The sequence below is a fragment of the Patiria miniata genome, unplaced genomic scaffold, assembly GCF_015706575.1.
Source record: "Patiria miniata isolate m_02_andy unplaced genomic scaffold, ASM1570657v1 HiC_scaffold_7, whole genome shotgun sequence".
NCBI lineage: Eukaryota > Metazoa > Echinodermata > Asteroidea > Valvatida > Asterinidae > Patiria > Patiria miniata.
The window spans coordinates 10,243,646-10,264,411 of NW_024037074.1; the positions used below are offsets into that span (position 1 = coordinate 10,243,646).

The 20,766-nt window shown below is 40.7% G+C and overlaps 2 protein-coding genes across 3 annotated transcripts in view; both read left to right on the top strand.

The window, feature by feature from the left end:
• Nucleotides 1–5: 5 nt before the first annotated feature.
• Nucleotides 6–4,385, top strand: LOC119745449 (putative protein TPRXL). The gene is made up of 4 exons (XM_038221798.1): nucleotides 6–143; nucleotides 955–1,163; nucleotides 2,042–2,549; nucleotides 4,036–4,385. Exons 1-4 carry the CDS (start codon nucleotides 54–56, stop codon nucleotides 4,129–4,131), a joined length of 903 nt encoding a protein of 300 aa, XP_038077726.1. The 5' UTR covers nucleotides 6–53; the 3' UTR covers nucleotides 4,132–4,385.
• A 4,253-nt stretch (nucleotides 4,386–8,638) lies between these two features.
• Nucleotides 8,639–20,766, top strand: part of LOC119744510 — a 43,778-nt gene continuing 31,650 nt past the window's right edge. For both annotated transcript variants that reach the window (XM_038220457.1, XM_038220458.1), the window contains exon 1: nucleotides 8,639–9,072. In XM_038220457.1, the coding sequence (XP_038076385.1) occupies nucleotides 8,802–9,072 (271 nt within the window). In that variant the 5' untranslated portion in view covers nucleotides 8,639–8,801. The remainder of the gene's footprint in view (nucleotides 9,073–20,766) is intronic.

The window sequence follows — 20,766 nt, forward strand, 5'->3', positions numbered from 1 at the left end:
GCGCCGCCATTTTATGACCTTTGACACTAACACGTGACATAAACACGAGAAAAATGGAGTCGGACGATGCAGAGTGCGTTTCTGTTGATATTTTACATCCAGAAATTTTGAGCAAAGAGGACCTAACTGAACTACTTTCTCAGGTGAGGTATTCCTTATACTTTAATTCGTCATCTTGTTGCGAGATTGGCTGACAAAACATAACTGTGAAGATTTCTTGCGGTAAATTCCATCACTGGTCCAAATTTCGGGACATGAGTATCGTTTGTCGTTGAGGGCGGGCTAGGCTTTGAAGCTCACGTTTTACTGCTGCATGCTGTGCTGCATGCATATAATGTGTATGTGCAAAGGAATTTCATTTATATTTAAGGGTTTATGCTTTCTCATACCTTTTCAAGAGTTGAATAAATCATTTGAAAATGAATTTAGAATAAATTTGATTTTTGACTCCAGCCAATTGCCAACACCGTCCAATACTGCATGTTCTTGCAGTTGCCGGGGTTGCCACCTAGTCCGACTGCCTAGTCTTAGTCTTATTCTTAAGCTTCGTATTCTCCTGAATCTGCTGAATTATGAAAGCGTAACTCACATAGTCACAACCATGATGTCACTGGACTAGTGTAGGTGCTGCACCTGAGGCCGAGGAAGCCTTGTTGCTTTCTGAATTCTGCACTGTTTTTGAGCATGTTGTTGGGGACTGTATGCCGGTTGGACGTTGATCAGTTAACTACAACAAGTTTACAAGGCATGAGTCATTCAACAGGAGACTATTTTTTAACAGCAGCTCGAGACAGTCAGACTAGTTGCCACTGCTAAATTTGACTTTTAAGGACATGTTATCGCGTTCTGATAGCTGATAGTTCACTGCAGGGAAAAACAAGTGATGTCCATGTATGGAATTCTTCCCATTTTGACTTTTAATTATCAAAGGTGTTTTTTGTGTGTCTGTAATAGAGACATATCAAGCTAGACCACCCCCATGCGACCAAGGAGGACCTCCTCGAGATCTTCCACAGGACCATCACGCCCCTCCCCCAGCGCCTGCCAAGAGCCAACAGGCGAGGGCGCACTATAGCCCAGGTGCATAAAAAGCTGCAAGCGAAGAGGCGACTGGAAGGCGACGAGGGGTCAAAAGTAACCCTGACAATGGGTTTCTCAAAGAGGTGCATGTTTTGCATTGAATGACTTAAGCACTCTGGTTGCCCAGGCAACTATATATGATAAAGATTGGAAATGGTGTTTGTTTTGCAATGCCTTAAAGGTAGAGTATATTTGCAGCTATGCATGCCGTTTTTTCAAATCAGAAAGAACGCCGTTTCCAAAGATGTGTTGAAAGACGCATTTTGGGAATTTCTATTTCGTGTCTTATTGGTGCACCCAAGCATTTACTTGACGCACACATGGGCGCAGTTGCTATAATTCATTGTTTCAGTGTGTGACATCGCGCAGCTGCAATCAGCTGAATAAGAACATGTCCTGGACACTGATTTCAGAGATCCTAGCAAATTGTTTTCTAGGAACATACAGCATTCACTGAAACTTCATCAGGTTAGTTATTAAGCACCCTTCTTGAGATTTTGCACACTTTTTGTTGCTTCAAATGAAAAAAAATGCACAAATGATATACTCTACCTTTAACGTTAGCAGTTGAAAATTGCGTTACGGCTGCCGTAACAATAGCCGCTATATTTCGGTATAGACTGTAAATAATAAATATATTAGGCCAAGTATAAAAAAACCACCTATTCTTGTCCCTGTCTTCTCCTCTTCTCCTTTCTGCCTCCTTTATCTTGTCCGCCTCCTTTTTCTTACTTGTGTTTATGCATATGAATGAAGTCAGTTTGGAGAATTTTTAATGCTGTAAAATGTTTTTCTAAGCTATCCATATTTCAACATCATCTTTGAAATTCAGTGAAATTTTGCAGATTTTATTTGGCCCGCCTGGTATTGTTAGCCATTTGACCATCGCTGAAAGGTGCTCATTCAAGCACCTTAGCACAACAAATGAAGCATTTTAATCTTTTGTTTTTTTGGTCTGCAGCAATAGAAACCAACAATCGCAAGGGCTGAAGAATGTACCAAGTACCTCGTCGAGTTCAGGCACAAGCCGTCTAAAGCCACCTCCCATTGTGTCCAGTAAACAACGTACACTCAAACTCACAGCAGCATCATCATCATCATCGTCCTCCAATAAAACACAGCTAGTCACTTCTTCCAGTCCCGCGGCCCAAGCCACGAAAGACGACACCAGTCCTGCCGCAAACAGCAAAGTCAACTTTGAGCGAAAGAAGATCGTGCTCAACAAATCCCCTGTGCAATCCAGATCGGACGGTGAGCCGTCCGCAAAGGTTACGAGTCCAAACTCGGCCATTCAACGGGACTTCACGGCCAAAATCAAACTCGGGGCCAGTACTAGTGGCAGCTCAGCACTTTCGCCGGTTTCAGATAAAATGAGAAAGATAACCCTGAAGTCACCAGGGTCAGGGGCTGGATCCGATACCCCAAGGATATCACTGAAGAGGACAGCACCAATGGATATAAATGGAAAGGTAGCTATAACCATCATTTTTGCTTTTATTGATTCCAATGATTTTGTATTATATACTTTTTAGAATGGTGTGTATTTTTTGTAGCCACTCTTGTCAAATTTGACATTATTTGTAAATTTCAAGGAGGATTCTCTTTCTCATAGCAATTTTTTTTCAAAAGAGGTATTTTGGTTTCCGAGAAAAAAACACTACAAGTGCTATCATGTATACGGTGAATTAAACGCCGAGAGGTGTTCCAAGATACAAGTCCTGATTTGAAAATCACAGGCGTGTGGAAAAAGGCACACCTGGATTTTTCTAGGTGTGTTTTTTTCTAGGTGTGTGGTTTTCTAGGTGTGTGATCTGTGGTCCAGGGATATTCAGACGTGTGTTATCTGTGGTCCAGGGAAATTCAGACATGCAATTATTCACACTTCTCGGGAAGCTTTTAGGTGTGCGATGGTGTGGGGGTGTGATCGCATGCCTCAAATTAGAAGGACTGAGATACCAATTAAGAACTTCTGCGATGTTTAATAAAGACAGTTGACCTATTCCTATTGGTTGAGATTCTTCAAATCACGTGGGTGGTTTGAAACTGTTGATAAAACACCAACTGGTTAGAACGATATTTCTGGCACCGCTGCGTTCTGCGCCACATCATGCAATATGCGACATGCGAAGGCCAATTTCCATATGAGGAGACTTTTAGTACTACTCGCGCGAGGCACAAAAGCATAAACATAGAGGGGTGTTTCACAAAACATGAAGTAAACTTGTTGAACAAAATCGTTGGAAATTATTTATTTTTTAGTTGTTTTGACTTTTTGACTGAAAGTATTTCAGAATGGGAATAAATGTGTGCTTGACTGGTAATAAACAAGTACGTTTAAAACCAGCTCGAGGCCTGGTCCCCGATACTGGCCCTCGCATTTGGCTTGGGCCATTATCAGCGTCCAGACCCCGTGCCAGTTTTAAATGTACCGATACTTGTTTAAAAACTGGCCAAGGACATATTTATTCCTTAAGTAAAACACCACTTTTGTAAATTTTGTGACAACTGACTTGTATTCATTATCCAGTTCATGTCGGATGATGTGTTTACATTTGTTCACGCAAATATGTTGTAGTATTCGGAACAGATGACGGGTAATCACGCAACAAGTCAGGCTGGACATATCTGTCTGCGACCCGCTCGCAGCGAGCGAGGCCGGAAATATCAGGGTGTGCTACCCGCAGATGACGGCCTGAACTGATCTAGCATCGAGGTTCATGAAAAACAATCCCCAGCCTGGGTCCGGTCCATGTCAAAATAATCCCAGCGCAAACTGGTTAAGCAGATCACAAGAAAAGGAACAGGTTTTTTTTCAGAATTCTTGCTGTGTTTCTGACTCTGCTGTGCAGTCGTAACTGCTTGCATTTGCTCAACTCATGCAAGACAGACAAGATTTTACATTCAAACATCAGTTTTATGCCAACTAATAACTTACTGAATGTCTTCTCCTTGCAGACTGCTGCAGGACCATCAGACACCAAGACGAAAGTCTCCACACCAGAAGAAGATCAGTCGCCCAAGAAGAAGATCAAAAGGATCGCATGGCCATGACGAAAACAAGTGACAGTAATTAGTACAAAGGAAAAACTGCCATTGCACTGTAAACTGAGGAATCAGGCATAGACAGGGATTTGACATCCATGTTTATCTTCTGCATGTACTTACTATATTTAATATGAGACTGGCGTGAAAGAGTTAAAGTGGAGGGGTAGGGCTTGGGTAGTGTCTATCATCATCCATTTTGTTACAGCTTTTGTGTTCACCTTCACCAAAGATATACTTCTGTCGGCTGGTGCATGGCAATTTCTATCACTGCACAGCGATTTTAAGCAATTTTCTCTTAAATGCAAATTGCCCATCACAAGGCCAAAGGCCACTTGAGGTGTGGGCTACTGAGGAAAGCATGGAAGAAGCAGCCCCTCACACTGAAACAAGACAAGATAATCTTCATGAGCGTCGCGAGGGTCCCTCCCCCCCCCCCCCCCCCCCCCTGGACAAGCCCCAAAAAAAGAGGTAAATGGAAGAAAAAGAGGCACGAATTCATGTTGCTGTTAATTTAATGGGTGGGGGGGGGGGGCAAATGTCCCTGCCCACCCCCGAAAAAAATGATAAATCGAGAATATGCTGGAAAAGTATAGGGATTTTGGGAAGAAAAATTTGCTTTGCCCCCCCCCCCTGCCCCCCCCCCCCGCCCCTCCCCCCCCCGCCCCCCCCCCCCCCCCGCCCGCCCCCCCCCCCCCCCCGCCCGCCCCCCCCCCCCCGCCCCGCCCCCCCCCCCCCCTCCCCCGCCCCCCCCCCCCCCCCTCCCCCCCCCCCTTTAGAAAAAATCCTGAGGATGCCCATGATAATCTTATCACTTCACAGTATGAATAGGGTTGGGATGGGTAAGTAGTCCACTGCAAGGCATTAATAATGCCTCTACCCATATTAGGCGTAGAAGTGTCATAGCCCAGGCTGGACTCGAACCCACAACCTGCAGAATTACCTGCAGACCACGAATTCAATGCCCCAGACCACTAGGCCATGGCACTCCAAGCCAATATTGCCCCGTTGTGTATGTGTGAAGTGGACAGAGACTCGACAGAAAATTGCATATAAAGTACCGGTAGTGTTGGGAGAATAGTTTGGAATATTTGAAAGGCTACTTAAGTTATTATATCTGGAATCATGATTGTTTAAATTTTGAGATGGTCAGTTGATTTAGTTCGAAGGGCAGGGAAAAGGGACAGGTATGTCCACCCTTTATACTGAGCCCAAGTATTCTTTTCCCATGAAATTGATTTATTTCTGTTTGAAATTAATAACTTGTAAATGCAAGCAAACGTCTTTGCTTTTTTTTTCATTTGTGTGTGTCAGATTTCTTTTGATCTGTTTTATTGTTATAGTGTATTGGGAGTTAGTAGGTTTACTGATTTTGATTTTAAAACATTTTTTACCTGAAAAATGCTTTTACGGAAAGGGGATATAGATATTTTTACTAATAATTGGCAAAAAAATTGAGGGAGAATCAGCAGAGGAAAGAATCATGGTTGTTTTCCTGAATGGTGGGAAGAAAATTTGTTTTTGTTAAATCCTGACCATTTTTTGGTTTTGCTAATGATTATGTATGCAAAGGCTTACAATAGCTCTATTGTTTTCGAGGAAGATTAAATCATGGAGGCAGATCTCAAACAAAAACCATTATTGTACACATTTGTGTTTTTATGTGAGAATAAATGATTGTCTACGTTGTTTTTATAATGAACTGATTTGAGTTCTCCAAGTTGTGTAGTCGGACTTTAAAGTTCTATTTCAACATTGGTTCACCACATACACACATGGCGCTGGTGCTACTCATCTCTACTGAAAGTACTACAACTATGCATATCGCAAACAGAAAAAAGTAACAGGGCGCCCTCTGTGTGACGATATCTTGTGGAAAGCACGTTTTGTCTCTTTTAGTCGACTTTTTGTTTCCATTTCCCGAAATATTGCAGTTTCCACTTCAGTGGCGCATCTACGGGGGGGGGGGGGGAATAGGCCGCCAAAAAAAGGGGACTTCATGAAGAAAAAGCACAACAAATGCCCGCTAAAACAGCAAAACCCCCTCATTCAAAATCGGCATCCGCCCCTGCACTCCACTTAATTACCCGCTAAGTTAATACGTGTAATACTTGTATTACCTGATTATTTCCGACTGTAGGGGCATATAGAAAGTATAAGATTGCAAATGTGAGATTTAATTTCCTATTGGGAAATAAATTATGGAGCAATAAATTTGGATTTTATTTCTTTTTTTATCTGATGATAAAAAAAACATCAAGAAATTTGAGGGGCTAGTCCCGATCTCATCCAATCGTACTTGTTCAGTTTCGACTTGCGAGGACGGTATTCTAGATTTCCCGATGATCATTACTTCCTTTACTATTTTTAAAGACTTAACTATATCAAAAGAATGTAAATTGTTTACACATTTCAGACTGCAAAGTTGGCTCCCACTGCAATTTCCAATGAGAATTTATAATAGCCATTCTGTGAAGCCGGTAGGATACAGCTGCAAGCAAACCTTCGCGTCATCATCCAACTAAATAATGGAACTTTCACTTTTGTTGCGTCATTCCCATCATTGCAACAACACTTACTGCATGTACATGTGTATATGTTTTATTGTTTTCCTTTTCGTGAGATCAAATGATCTGTGTCTGACAGGAAAAGATACTTCACGTGGGTGGATGTTTCGATGCATGTTGTTGAAACTACCGGAATAACATCTGTGAAAGTAAACAGAAAATCCCCCGCTACAAAAATAAAAATGTGACATAATCACGAGCCCTAGGCGGTATGGTGTGAAATCGTTTGACAAACTTAGTCAAATGTCATTTTACTGCGTGATTTTGTACAACCACGGAGCTGTAAAAAGTGGTACAACATAGGGCCTAGAGGAATATTATTATTCTCCTTAACCTACATATAGGCCTACACTGCGGAGTTTGAAATATCGGGTAAGTGTTTTGCGACTCTTGTTAGAATATTATTCAGCTAGCTTTACGTAGCTATTTTACTTATTTTGGTTTGGTTTCTTCACTCACTTTACAAAAGTTCGTCGGTTATATAGTTACAGAAGAGTAATAATGGGAAAAAAATTCATTTCGATATTTAAACATCTAGGGCCTATCTTTACAGTTAGAAATGTTTGAAAAGACGGTCAGTATAAATTCAGTTGGCTTATTGAGGTTTCATTCAAACGAAGAAAACGCTAAATGTTGGTATAAATATATTTTGGCATCGGGCTAAAATTGAACAATTATAATAGACTTGATTTGCCTTAATATGGCAGAATAGGCCCACATTACAAAACACGCAGGATGAACAGAAAATATTGTCTTAAATAATTATAAAAGTCTGGGAACAATGTCCTCAGGGAATTTAATGATTACTACTACTACTAAAAATTGTCACCAGAAGCTTAATAAATCTACAAATTCACTCTCTTGTCACGGAGAAATGATATTTGATCCGATATATATATAGTCAAGTGTGAGGCCCGTCTGTTTTTCCCCCGTAGACAACCGAGAACTCTGCCTGTAGGCCCCCTTCATTTTCCCCACTTCTTTCTGGCCGCTCGTGTACATCTTGAGGTCAATGCTCGACAACATGTCTCGTGTAAAGTTCATGTCATTAAATAAAGAGTGGGATGCTACCTATCTCCTTTGAGAGTATAATCATCGGCACGAATTCATTCGTTACATATTGAGTGTAAATCTAACCATTTTCCTTCCTCTTTGATCTGACTCGGATGTGTTGCCAATAATCGAAAGTGATTACAGCATAAGGCCTATATATGGGATGAACTAAACGCACGCAAGGTGCTTACCCTAACAATATTTTCTAAGCCGGTAAAATTACAATAATTCTAGTCATGTTCTTCCTCGTATGACGTTATCTGCAATATTAGTAATTACAACATCTATTTTTAAAGACAAGTGTTTTTTGAGGGAAAGTTCGGCCCACAACCCCATTAAAGACGAAAAATAAAATGAGTCGTCATGATAGTTCGGGGGGGGGGGGGATTTTTCCCCACCAGTTTCTATGAAGTTATTGCATCCACCACCGTCCACGTAATACATTCTCTTTGTTATAAATGAGCGCACATAACTGCCCCCTCTTAATCAATATCGAGCCAACTGCCAATTTGGCGTAGGGCTAATCCTATTAAAACACGGTCGAAAGAGATCCCTTTGTTACTCGGAAAAATCCCTTAAAAAATGAATGACTCATCAGAGATACCTATATCACCATAATTGTAACATGTAACATTTATAATATATTTTTAACGAATTTTATGGCTGTAGTAATAATTTTGAATTGTGAATCGTGGCCTTGTGAACTATTTACATTGTACTTTGAGCTTTGTTGTCCTTTATCACATTGTGGTAACGCCACGCGCCCCCAATCAGCAAACTCAACGGTCCACACTGTTATTTTGTGTAGTGTAGTTGATGTCAATTGACACCTGCGTGCTTTACCTTTGAATACGCTAGATTCAAGTGTATGATGTGGTGTTGTGTCCGTACACACATGTACATGCGTATATCGCCTAGGCTGGCCAGGTGGGCAAGAGTCGTGGTAAGAAAGGCATGGGGTACGAGAATGACACAAAATGAAACCGAAATTGGCCATTTAAACCCTGATTTTTGACTCGGATTATTATCCCGAAGGATAGCTGCATCCTCCAAGAAAAGATGCCTTTCGTCAGCCGGCGAGTGGAGCCTCTGTACCTGAGCAACAGAACCCTGCCGAACGGATGTAGTACGGAACTGGAAAATGTCGCCAACAACACGCTGGCCAACTTGGTACGGCAACTGGCCAACATCGCCGACCATGCCACCGGTATTTTCGACGGGATTTGCTCCGAGGCCAGGGACATTTACGACCGCTCGTGTCGGCTGAGAAACCGTGCCGAAACCCTGGTGGAATATATGAACAGTTTGGATGCTAGATCTGTGGAAGTTCGTAAGTATTCAATTTATTTGATAAATCAATTTTTATTTATTAACAAAAACCGGGTAGCCTAAGCTTGGCCAGATGTGAAGGGGTGTCGGACGCTTCGCCCCATTTCCACGTCGCCCCATGTCACTTCGCCCCTAACCACTTCGCCCCATCTCCACTTCGCCCCATCCCCACATCGCCCCATCTCCGCTTCGCCCCATCCCCACTTCGCCCCATCCCCGCTTCGCCCCATCCCCACTTCGCCCATGGAAAATCCGCCCCATCCCCACTTCGCCCCATGTAGTATGAAAAAGGTGAAGGCTGGGGGTGCAGACCAAATAAACTGCCAAAGACCCCAAATAATAAATGCTCCCAATTCTAGAAACTTAGGAAAAATACAAACTCTCTGATGAGGTGCTCGAGACACAGATGAGAGAAATGATGGCTCTATCCCATTCAGAGACGCCTCTCCTATTGGCTTGTGAATAAAATCATCAGCCGCTGGATTCAAAAGAATCCGTAGATGGGTCAGTGAGTTAAAAGGAACTCACTGCCTTGAGGAAAATGTTCCGTCAAAATTTGTCTGATATGTGACGTGACTTACAACTTCATTTAGATGAGATTGGTTCCTCCAAGAGTGAAATTGGGATGTCAAAGGTATTGTCATTCTCAGATAAGTGGGTGACAGGTTGGTATAGCCGGGTTGGGAACAAAGTTGGATCTTTTACTTCAAGCTTTTTTCTCGGTATAGGGGAGAGCCTAGCTTGAGAGGTTGGTTATGAATTGTTCATTTTAGTGATGGGCTAATTCTTTCCGTTGGTAAGCAATTAGTGAATCTGTTGAAATTGTTTTTTTAAGCCAATAAAATAGATGAGATTTTTTTTTTTTACATGTATAAACGGCTGGGGCGAAGTGGGGATGGGGCGAAGTGGGGATGGGGCGAAGTGGGAATGGGGCGAAGTGGGAATGGGGCGAAGTGGGGATGGGGCGAAGTGGTTAGGGGCGAAGTGACATGGGGCGACGTGGAAATGGGGCGAAGTGTCCGACATTCATGTGAAGCATTCATGTGTGATGGGGGAGTGGTGTAAGCCTACACAAAAGCTTGATTGTGGACGGCAAGTTTTTGTTCAGCGCAAATCTTCACTCAGCAGGTTGTTAAATTGTCTGCTTTTCGGGGAAGATTTTAACGACCTTGTGGTTTTTGTGGTATTGTCTGGGAAAGTCCAGAAGAATAAAAGTCTACTCATTTTGTTTAAACTAATTGTGGGTAGGGCCTAGAACAGTTTTGGATGAGTCACCTTGATTTTATTGTTGACCACTGTTGACACAACACGGATGCTTCGGTATGTTTGTCTATCGTGGTTCTTCATGTCTTTGGTATGATGAACATGATGAATGATTAACCATTGTTTGCTTTAGTAAGCTAATGGATGTTCGTAGGCAGTATTGCATCACTTGGTTTTAGTGTACATTTGGCAATCTTTTAAATTCAGTGCTGCTGGAAGAATAAAACATGTACAAAAGTTACAAAACACATACATTGTAAACACAGTGGCATTATAATAATAATATCATTGTTTCTGATCAGATTGACTAAATGGTTTTATGACCTAAAAAAAGCATAGCACTTGTTATTTGTGTCAAACTGATGACCAAATACACATTTTCTCAATTTGTATGAATTTACCTTCTCTCTCGTTTTTTTAATTAAAAAAATCTGAATGCTTGATTAGTGCTCTAACAAATAAAAACTTAAAACTATATAAATGCCCTGTTACAAAAATACTTCATCAAATTATTGACTTTTTTCCTTCTGAAGAAAAAAATCCCCCAAGCAAACAAAACAACCAAAACTCTAACTGCATAATTGTGAAGTACACATGTGCGCGTACATCGTGTGTAAGGCACTGCCTTTCATTTTTAACATGCAACTTATTCGGTTGCAATACTTTCTTGCAGATGTTTATTTTGGCTAGTAGTTTGACATGTTTGATCTCCTGAAACCGAAAACCGGTGGTAATTAAGAAACAGTGACAACACAGCACAGTCATTGTGGCAATGATTTGTAGTAGATCATGGAGGAATGAAAACAGATTCATGAGCAATAAATGAAGCAATAAACATGGCTCAGAATCTACAGCCTGCAATGTGAGAGATTTGAACACCAATGTCTATTCAGCACCCATTCACACATAGTGCACGTCCTTGTACTCCTCAAGGCATCAAGCAGGTAGTCCTCACAAGTGTCACAAGAAAGGATCTTCTGATGTAACCAGTGCAGGTGTATTTTAATGCTTGCCAGTCATGTAAGAGCCTGGAGCAAATTAAAGGAACGTTCACCTTCATTATCACACGTACCGGTACACATGTACATGTACTGCAGTCACAAATTTCTTAGTTGACATCAATTGTAATGCTTGCAATATTAATGTTATACTTGACCCGAAAATAAATTTCATTGGTAGAATAAGGTACTTTTGACTGTAATAATATGAGAGTACATAGTTTTCTATCAGTATACATGTATCAGAAATTTAAAAAAAAAAGGAGCTTTTAAAGTTGAAGAATTGTTTGTGATGACTTTCCCTTTCAAACTAAGACGATGTCTTTAAGCGCTGTAGCTCTTCAGAAATCGCCACGTAGTTCCTCTTCAGCTAAAGCCTCTCAAATCCTTTGCTTTCAGAAAAAAATACCCCAGTGATAATCCCATTTCCCGTGAAGATGAATCCACTGTCATTGTCTTCAGCTTGGATTAGAAATTTAGAATGTTTATTGACAAATGACAGGCATAACGTAAAGATGCTTCAGACTTTTGCTTGGAATAATTCGATAAAGCTGGTACGGTAAAGCTGGATTATCCTTTGGTCATTTGGACAATAAAGCCAGAGTTGAAAGCACTGTTGGAATATTTTGGCGTATGCCATGAGGAAAAAAAACCCTTTGTAAAGTGATAAGAAGAGTTGTGCATAGTATTTTGGATATTGTTGGGAAAAATATAAAGTACTATAGAATACTCTAATTTTTGTAGATATCCACATGTACCGGTACATGTTGAACCCAGCCACTTAGTTTTTCGATGGAGCGTGACACTCCCTGGTCGATTTTGGAAAATCTGGGAAGTTTTTAGCAAAAATTGCCTTCGGTGGTTGGGGATTTGGGTTAATCCTATAAAATCCAAGAATACCAAAACTGGAAGTCTCTAACTAAGCTCTACTGGTTTACTACAAAACCCATCAGTAAGGTGTGTTCAAAAAAGGTTGAAAAGAAAACCAATTTGTGTGGCATTCTGGCAAAATGAGACAGAACTGGGCAGAGGTCGAAATGAAGGTTTGCAGGTATTACATGTAGGAAAGAGAATAAAAATTCCCCTCTCAAAACTATTTTTTGCACTTCAAATCGGATGTATTCCATTGACAACTTATGTTTTTGTTTTAAATTTTGCATTTATTGCCATGTCAAAAAGTAAAATACTGAGAAAAAGGCCTTAAGTTTCGAGTTTTGTAGTCGTGAAAATTAAAGTTATGCCAGTTGGTTTTCTTTAAAATATTTTCATTTCACAATTTTTATATTATTTCTTTTAAAACATTTGTGGTAGGCATATTCAAAGACTACCAATATCAATAAATCTGGAAATATGAAAAATCACACCAATTCGGTTTTTGCATTTTTCTCCACTTTGGACTTTGCCCAGTCCCATCTCATGTTGCAAGAATGCCTCACATTTGAGGCGCACAACCTTTTGAAACAGTAAGATCAGGAACAATATTAATTGAATGCCTGCATATTTGGCTAAGTAGGCCCTAAAACTTTGTTTATGCCACATTGAATCAACACACACACAAAAACGTTGTAGAACACCTTTTGGCCAGCAACTTCATGTTGCTTGAACAATTACTAAGGTCGCGAGGTCGGACAGGTGTGCAGGAAATGCTCACAGTGTGTTGTTTGTGTCGGCTTCGCAACATGAAGTTTGATTTATGGCTAAATATGGCAGTTTCTAGCTAGGCTTTGTCTGCTGTGGATTCAAGTGCCAGACTCGGTTGAAAGTTTGGCATTTCATTGCAGTCATAAATTATGAGTCAGTGGGCTTAAGTTATAATATATTGAACCCTTAACTCAGACCCTTCACTGTGTTCAAAATCCACCAAAATCTCTCCATGCTATTTTGGATTGCAATTTTCTAGCAGTACAAAAGTTCATTCACTGTTTAATCAGGCATTGAATGCAAACAAGAAAAAAGAAAATTGGCCCGCTTTTAGTTACGGAATAATTACTTAAATTCAAATTCTGCATTAGTTGCAGCCTGACAATACCGGTAATTTAGTCTTCGCAGGGTAGACTGATGCCCACCAGGGTTCGAAACTAGCGAAAGCCCGCTAGCCAAATGCTAGTCAAAACAGCAGCGAGCTATTCAAACTATTCCTCAAGTAGCCCGGCAGGCGAGTCAAACAATTATTGGGATACGGCAAAGACGAACGGACAGGAAGAAATAAATCATTAAATTCAGAAACAAACCCTCATCAATTTGTGCCTAGTTTTATCAACTGTTTTAAAAGGTTGAATTACTATCTGTTTATTAAAAATACTGACAAAATTGCCTCGGAATTGAGCCCAAAAATTAGCCATTTTGTATTAGAGCTAAAAAAAAAGCGGGCTTGTGAAAATGCCTGCGGGCTCGTTAAGAGTCTGTTTCAGTAGCCCAACTGGCTAGTGAACAAAAAAGTTAAGGTCGAACCCTGCCCACCCCCTGTAGGATTGATAATATGGGGAGTGGGGACAGGGGGACCAGAGTTCTGGCAGGGTGGATCTGTCTGTGCACAAAAGTAACCCAAAATAAAAGGCCAAAATTGGTTGGCAGAAACAAAAAATGTTGAATGTGTTGAAGAACAATGACAGAACATCTTGAACCCTAACTTCCTCTGGCATACATGCATACAGCCTCAATCCTCCAAAACTCATCCGTTATTTCTTAAATGTGGTCCTTGGAGGGGTGACCACTGTCTCAATCCTGCAAAATCCTCCGGCAATCACTGTCTATAATGTTGAGGCAGAGCCAGTAACATCCTGGAGCAGTGCAGAGGATTTCAGGTACAATCTAGGCCTAAATTTATGGACAGCTGAGCTCAAACATCACAAAGTCTGGCACCTAAGACCTTGACACAGTGCTTCTCCAAAATAAGTCACACATTTTTGCCATATCCTCAATCCTGCAAAATCCTCCATTTTGCAAATAAGATTTGGGAGGATTTGGGAAGGTTAGGACTTAGGGCTGAGGAAGATCCTAGTCATTATTTATGTACAATTTGGCACAATAATGTTGATAGATTTTGATTCCAGATGAAAGTTTAATTCAAAGACTATGCCAATATTGGCTTCCTGCAGATTGAAGGGTTAAGGAAAGTTCCACGCAAAAATACCGTGGGAATTAGGATTAACTTCACACTTACATACATGTACATTGCACTTTTGTGGGTCGTCAAGCTTGGGTTTGATAGCAGACTGCTGTGTATATTGTATGCAGAGTGAGTTTATTTTTACAAGACTTCAATTCCTGCCTGGGGAGTCTCAAATGAAATATGATAACAAACTGGTTCATCTGTCATGTGGATGTGTACATTCAGCAAGCATCCTGTTGTCTGAAAATTGTTTAAGTTTGTTTCGAAAGGAATCTAATATACCTGTACATGTACAGTAGTTTGTTCAGTAATAAACATAGTGTACAGTGCAGGGATTTGAAATAAAAAAGTTCATGGTAAATGTTTTTTGTTAACCCTGACCGCCCTGAATCCTTCAAAATCCTCTTTGCCAAAGTGGAGGAATTTGGAGGACTGTGGTTACATGGCAAAAGTACTGATTTTGTAGGAAGCACTTTGTCAAGGTCTTGGACCGGACCTTGTGTTGTTTTTGCTCAGCCATGCATAAACATAGGTCCTGGATTATGCTTGAAATTCTCCGTACTGGTCCAGGATGTCACTGGCCAAGCCTCAACATATTGACAGTCACTGCCGCAGGATTTTACAGGATTCAGGCAGTGGTCACCCCTCCACGGACCATATTCAAGAAATAATGGAGGAATTGCAGGATTGAGGCTATATGTACATAAAAAATGCTATTTTTCCATGAGGCTGATTGGAGGGGAGTTACCGTAGGGTTAGGCCTAATGTAATTTCCTAGTTTCATGTAATTTTATTGTGTGTGGGGGTGGTTCTTCAAAGAGGCTTACCATACATTGTAACTAAAAATACATGACACTATTGCTTTCCAACTGTTGTTTATTTGTCCTCAAGCAATGACAACAGTGCTGTAACAGGATACAAAACAATACCAATAGGTAAACATTAAGGTAAAGTCATAGTGTTCTAGTAAACTCAGGACAGGAACTTGGTTTACACAATTTTCTGCAAATTGTACACTGTGGGCCCTATTTTTTATGCCCCGCGGCGAAGCCGAAGGGGCATACTGTTTCCGCCTTGTCCTTCCGTGGGTGGGTGGGTGGGTGGGTGTGGGTGTGTGGGTGTGTGTGTGGGTGGGTGGGTGAGTTTGTCTTACATACGCAGTGTGGACTTCCGAACAAAAGACGCGTAGGTAGCACCGACGTTGTGTGGACTTACCCCACGTCCACACAGTGTTTCCCCATTTCTGGAAAACAGGTTTAGAGGCATTTTTGGGTTAGGTTTATCTGTAGCAGAATGAAGAGAAACACTAAAGGGAATCATAGAAAAAAAATTGGGTTGAAAGAGTTTTCACAGTTTGAGAAAAATGAGTTTTTTCACTGGTTTTTCTTAACTACACGAAAGCAATGGAAAGTCCACACTAGTCATGTGAAACAAGTATGGGTGGGTGTGTGGGTGTGTGTGTCCGGACAAATCTTGTCAGCGCGATAACTTGAGAAATACTTAACATATGAACTTCAAATTTGGTTTGTGGATTGTTCTTGGTAATCCTAAGAAGCCTTTCGCATTTGGGGCCAAAAGGCCAAAGGTCAAGTTCACAGTGGCTAAAACAATAGAAATCTTGTCAGCGCGATAACTTGAGAAATACTTTACATGTGAACTTCAAATTTGGTTTGTGGATTGTTTTTGACAATCCTAAGAAGCCTTTCGCATTTGGGGCCAAAAGGCCAAAGGTCAAGTTCACAGTGGCTAAAACAATAGAAATCTTGTCAGCGCGATAACTTGAGAAATACTTTACATGTGAACTTCAAATTTGGTTTGTGGATTGTTTTTGGCAATCCTAAGAAGCCTTTTGCATTTGGGGCCAAAAGGCCAAAGGTCAAGTTCACAGTGGCTAAAACAATAGAAATCTTGTCAGCGCAATAACTTGAGAAATACTTTACATGTGAACTTCAAATTTGGTTTGTGGATTGTTCTTGGCAATCCTAAGAAGCCTATTGCATTTGGGGTCAAAAGGTCAAGTGTCAAGTTCACAGTGGCTAAAACAATAGAAATCTTGTCAGCGCGATAACTTGAGAAATACTTAACATATGAACTTCAAATTTGGTTTGTGGATTGTTCTTGGTAATCCTAAGAAGCCTATTGAATTTGGGGCCAAAAGGTCAAGGGTCAAGTTCACAGTGGCTAAAACAATAGAAATCTTTTTTTTATTCTGAGATTATAGGGATTAGGGATTAATTCATATAAAACCTACAGAAGACACTAATGCTGTCAATGAATGTTCCATGTGACCAAGGTACATGTAAGTTGATGTTAAAAGAGTGGTGTTATGTCATGGGAACAGTCACGGTTGCGGGGCATTTGTGTTTGTAAACACACCTGACTTGTTTAATTTTGCATTCTTGTGATCAGAGTTGTGCATTGTTGTGCGTTAATGTACTGATATATGTTCAGTGCTTTGTATTTTGCTCAACAAATACAAAGGAGTGTTGAAACCGATTTTCACCGTGGCTTCTGTGGACTTCCACATTTTTAAATTATCTGACAATATTTTAGCTTTGTAGTCTTATATGGAGTCTACTTGACTTGACAAGAAAGTTTTAAAAATCTGTCAGCAGCACAGCATGCTCACAAATTACAGTTGAGCATTCCGGTATAATTTGTCGGCTGGTTTTACTTTAACAAGGCATATAATACGATCTCACACCCTGCATCCATCCCACGGGGTGGTAGTCCTATTAAGGCTGTAATTCAATTACTGCAGGGAATTCAAGCCAAGGTCAAGTTCATGCACCCATCAATTAATTTGCCCACAAATATTGTCAGCAGCCATCGATCGGGTATCAGCTCTAATTGAATCAGCAGACGGAACTGCCGTTTTTTTTTTCCCCCTTTCTTTTTTTGGTGGTTCGGCACGGTGAGCCGGGCTAAATATTGCAGCTCATCGGCGTGGCAGTAACACAAGATGGGATAGGATATCGGCAGGAGTGGTCTAATATGACCGTTATTAAATAAAGAATGTGACCCGTGGGGCAGTGAGTACCTGTAAAGGACAGATGATGACAGGAGGGATGGATCTCATGCAGGTTGACACTGTACGTAGAGGACTATAGTAGTAGTACAGCACGTAGTACAATTTGCCCACCAGTTTGTGTTGACAAGTCTAGGTTGTGTCTTTGGTTGTCTGACTGTTGTCCATTTTGTCCTTTGTCACTGTCTCTGTTTGTTTCTCGGTCATGTCCACTTGTCCGTTGATAGGTTAGGGTCCAAAAGCGTGACGCTTCACCTTACTCCTAAATGTTGTCGTAAATTTGTTTTAGTATTGATCCATGTACATTATTATACAGCATTACATAATTCATTGCATTTTGCTGTGTACATGTATAATAAGTTCACAAGACATTATCACATTCTATAGTATGGAAACGGCAACATTGAAATAAATATTTCTACTACATCTACAGAGATAAGTGTAGGCCATTTGTATACTTTATTCCATGTTCATGAACTGCTGGAAAATTCTTCACTAACTCCCTGTCTTTTACTAAGTATTGGACCAAGTCTGCCAAAATCCATCAATCACACTGCTTCCAGTGCATGCTTTGCTTCAGGCCTCCAGGCCCAAGTCCATCATACTCCATCAATATTTAGTCAAACCAGGCCTGCAGGACCAAGTCCCCCAAAATCCACCAAAATGGGGGGATGGATTTTGATGGAGTTGGGGAGGTTAGGGTCACAAGCACATTGGATTTAAATCATTGAATAGGCCAGTGCTGACTTTTCCAATTAAGCAAAATTTCATAATGTACATTACAATTGTAACCGATTGCCCTGCTCCTTTGCACAATTTGGAAGGACTTGCAAAGTTGAATCCAAATTGTCTAACTCTGCTTAGGAATAGAACAACAGGATCCACCGTGTACTACCGATATGTACAAGTAGCCTTAGAAGTAAAATTAAAAAAAACCCAAAAAACAAATTTGTCCACTGCTAATATCGATAAATTCTAATAGAATTTTAGCTGAATAGCATTGGGTCGGTTGGATGAATTCAGCATTTTGAAAACTCATACTGTTGGACAGCATGTACACCGACACATGTACAGTGTAGTAGTGTACCGTAGTTTATAGTGTACAATGTACCCCCGGTAGTTCAGTGAAGTGCTGTATCGACCAAGGTCATGATGGTACAGTTATGATGCAGCACTCTACACGTATGATGTACATGTACTACACGTATGCATGTAATGTGCCTATCATCTTACCCATACATGTGAAGGACACGTTGAATAATCCCATAAATTGATCATGCAGTGCACTGTAGTTTGACTTTGGGCTCATGAAATGCAATATGGTTCATCAGCGATGATGAAACTGACTCATCAAATTACATACATGTAGTGCATTGTGTCCCAGCCCTGGGGATTTGTTTTATCGGCCACGCATGAAATGTACGCGTTGGTCCCTAGTGAATCTGTATTGTGCACGCTCATTGTACTCGGGCCATAGTGTACACACAATACTTCAAATAAGACCATTATCAAATAGGAATATGAGAGTGATTTCCATCCTGCCTTTCACCAGCGAGCTAATCCCATCGGGTAATCTTGCTCTCTGACAAAAGCTGTCTGTAGTGCTCAGCCATCCCTGAGGCCCCCCTGCAATCTGTTCCTTAAAATAGAGAAGAAATCGCTGATCGTCTCTCGTCAGCAGTTTGAAACGAATCTGCCCTGATAGGTGTGAGCCTTAGGGATTTTCTCTTTTTTGGGGGGGGGGGGGAGGTCTGCACTCTGCAATAAAAGAGGGGGAAGTAATTGAGTGTCTTGACTTTCCTGCGAGCTTTCCTTTTGTCATTTGTCACAGGATATGAGGAGGAAAGAATTTAGTATCCAGATGCCACTTCAGCGGTTGCGCACAAAGTCTATGGAGAGTCAAGAACATTTTCTAAGTGTTACCCTCAGAATTTGAAATGTTTCCCAGTTCCAGATTCATGTATTTTCAACATTTTTGCAATGACTGACCTTTATTAAGATGATACAGTCATTAACACCTTTATAACAAGGTCCTTGGGACTTAAAGAATTACCTTGTTATAGCAGGTACCTTGTATTAACAGTAATGGAAAACAAAGAAAAACAGAGAAAACCAAAGACTTTGGGACCTGAACTTTTGCTTGTTATAAGCAGTTTCTAGTATTATATCATTAACAGTGCTATTATCAGGGTTCGACTGTATATGAAGAGAAAGTGGCGTCAGGTTGCAATCTTCTTTCCTATGAGGAAGTCGTTGGAAGGTCCTGTTGGCGTTGTGGTGGTCATTTGTAGCATCCGATTCCTTGGGTAGTTTGTGGTTTTTAAAAATAGAAACACTAGATTGTACCAGGTAGTTGACGCTGCTTGAGCTACAAAATGTAGGTCGTTTTATATTGAAGTGAGTGAGATGAGATGGTGCTACCGATATGGCGTGTACGTGACATTAGTGCATAGAATGTATAGTGAGTACATGCACATTTGTGCCTGAAAACAACATAATTTTGTACAAAGTGTAAGCACGTTTCGAGAATGCATCACACAGCATTGTCCTGAACAAATACAGACATCTCTGCTTAGAAAATAATTGCCAGAGGGTACATGTACATAATTGCCCAAGATTTTTTCATCCCTTGATTCATTCACATTTCATCCTGTAATAAATTGTACATTTTTGCATTAATGTACATTTACTGTGTTTGGTCTTTGAAAATGAATTTAAAAATCACTTGGCCCAACAGATGGTTATTATTCTCTTACAGTGTACACGTGTGCATTGATGTAGAATTTGTTAAATTAAAAAAAAATCTACAATTTGCTGAACTGAGAATAGTAAATGTATACTCTAACTATTAAAAAAAAAAAAATTGAAATGTGCGCATGCTGTGTATCCCAGTGTCCCCGGAGTCTTATAATCTTAAAGCTATAGTCCATCATTTGCATCAATCCAAAAGTAACTGGCGTAATTATTGTTGAAAAACATACTTGGTTGAAAGATAGTAAGTGGACTTAACTCCCTGTGAAATTATTCTTTCTGGCAAGCTGTCATTTTGAAGTAATCAACGGAAGAAGGCCTTTCCAACGGTGCGTCTTAAGACGCACCGTAGGAAAATTTAAATTAGTAGTTCGTTTTGTTATTCGGCGAAGCGTGCGCAAGCATTGGCACAACGCACACGCGCGCGCGGTTGCTATAATTCGTCGGATCAGTGCGCGACATCGCGTAGCAGCAATCGGCTCAGTGAGAACGTGTCTCGGACGCTGAATTCAGGCCCAATTCAAAACATGATTCAGCAACTTT

Coding starts and splice junctions, on each gene's coding strand:
- LOC119745449 (XM_038221798.1), top strand. CDS start 54: ATGGAGTCGGACGATGCAGAGTGCGTTTCTGTTGATATTTTACATCCA. Junction 1,164..2,041: donor ACAATGGGTTTCTCAAAGAG/GTGCATGTTTTG, acceptor TTTGGTCTGCAG/CAATAGAAACCAACAATCGC. Junction 2,550..4,035: donor CAATGGATATAAATGGAAAG/GTAGCTATAACC, acceptor TTCTCCTTGCAG/ACTGCTGCAGGACCATCAGA.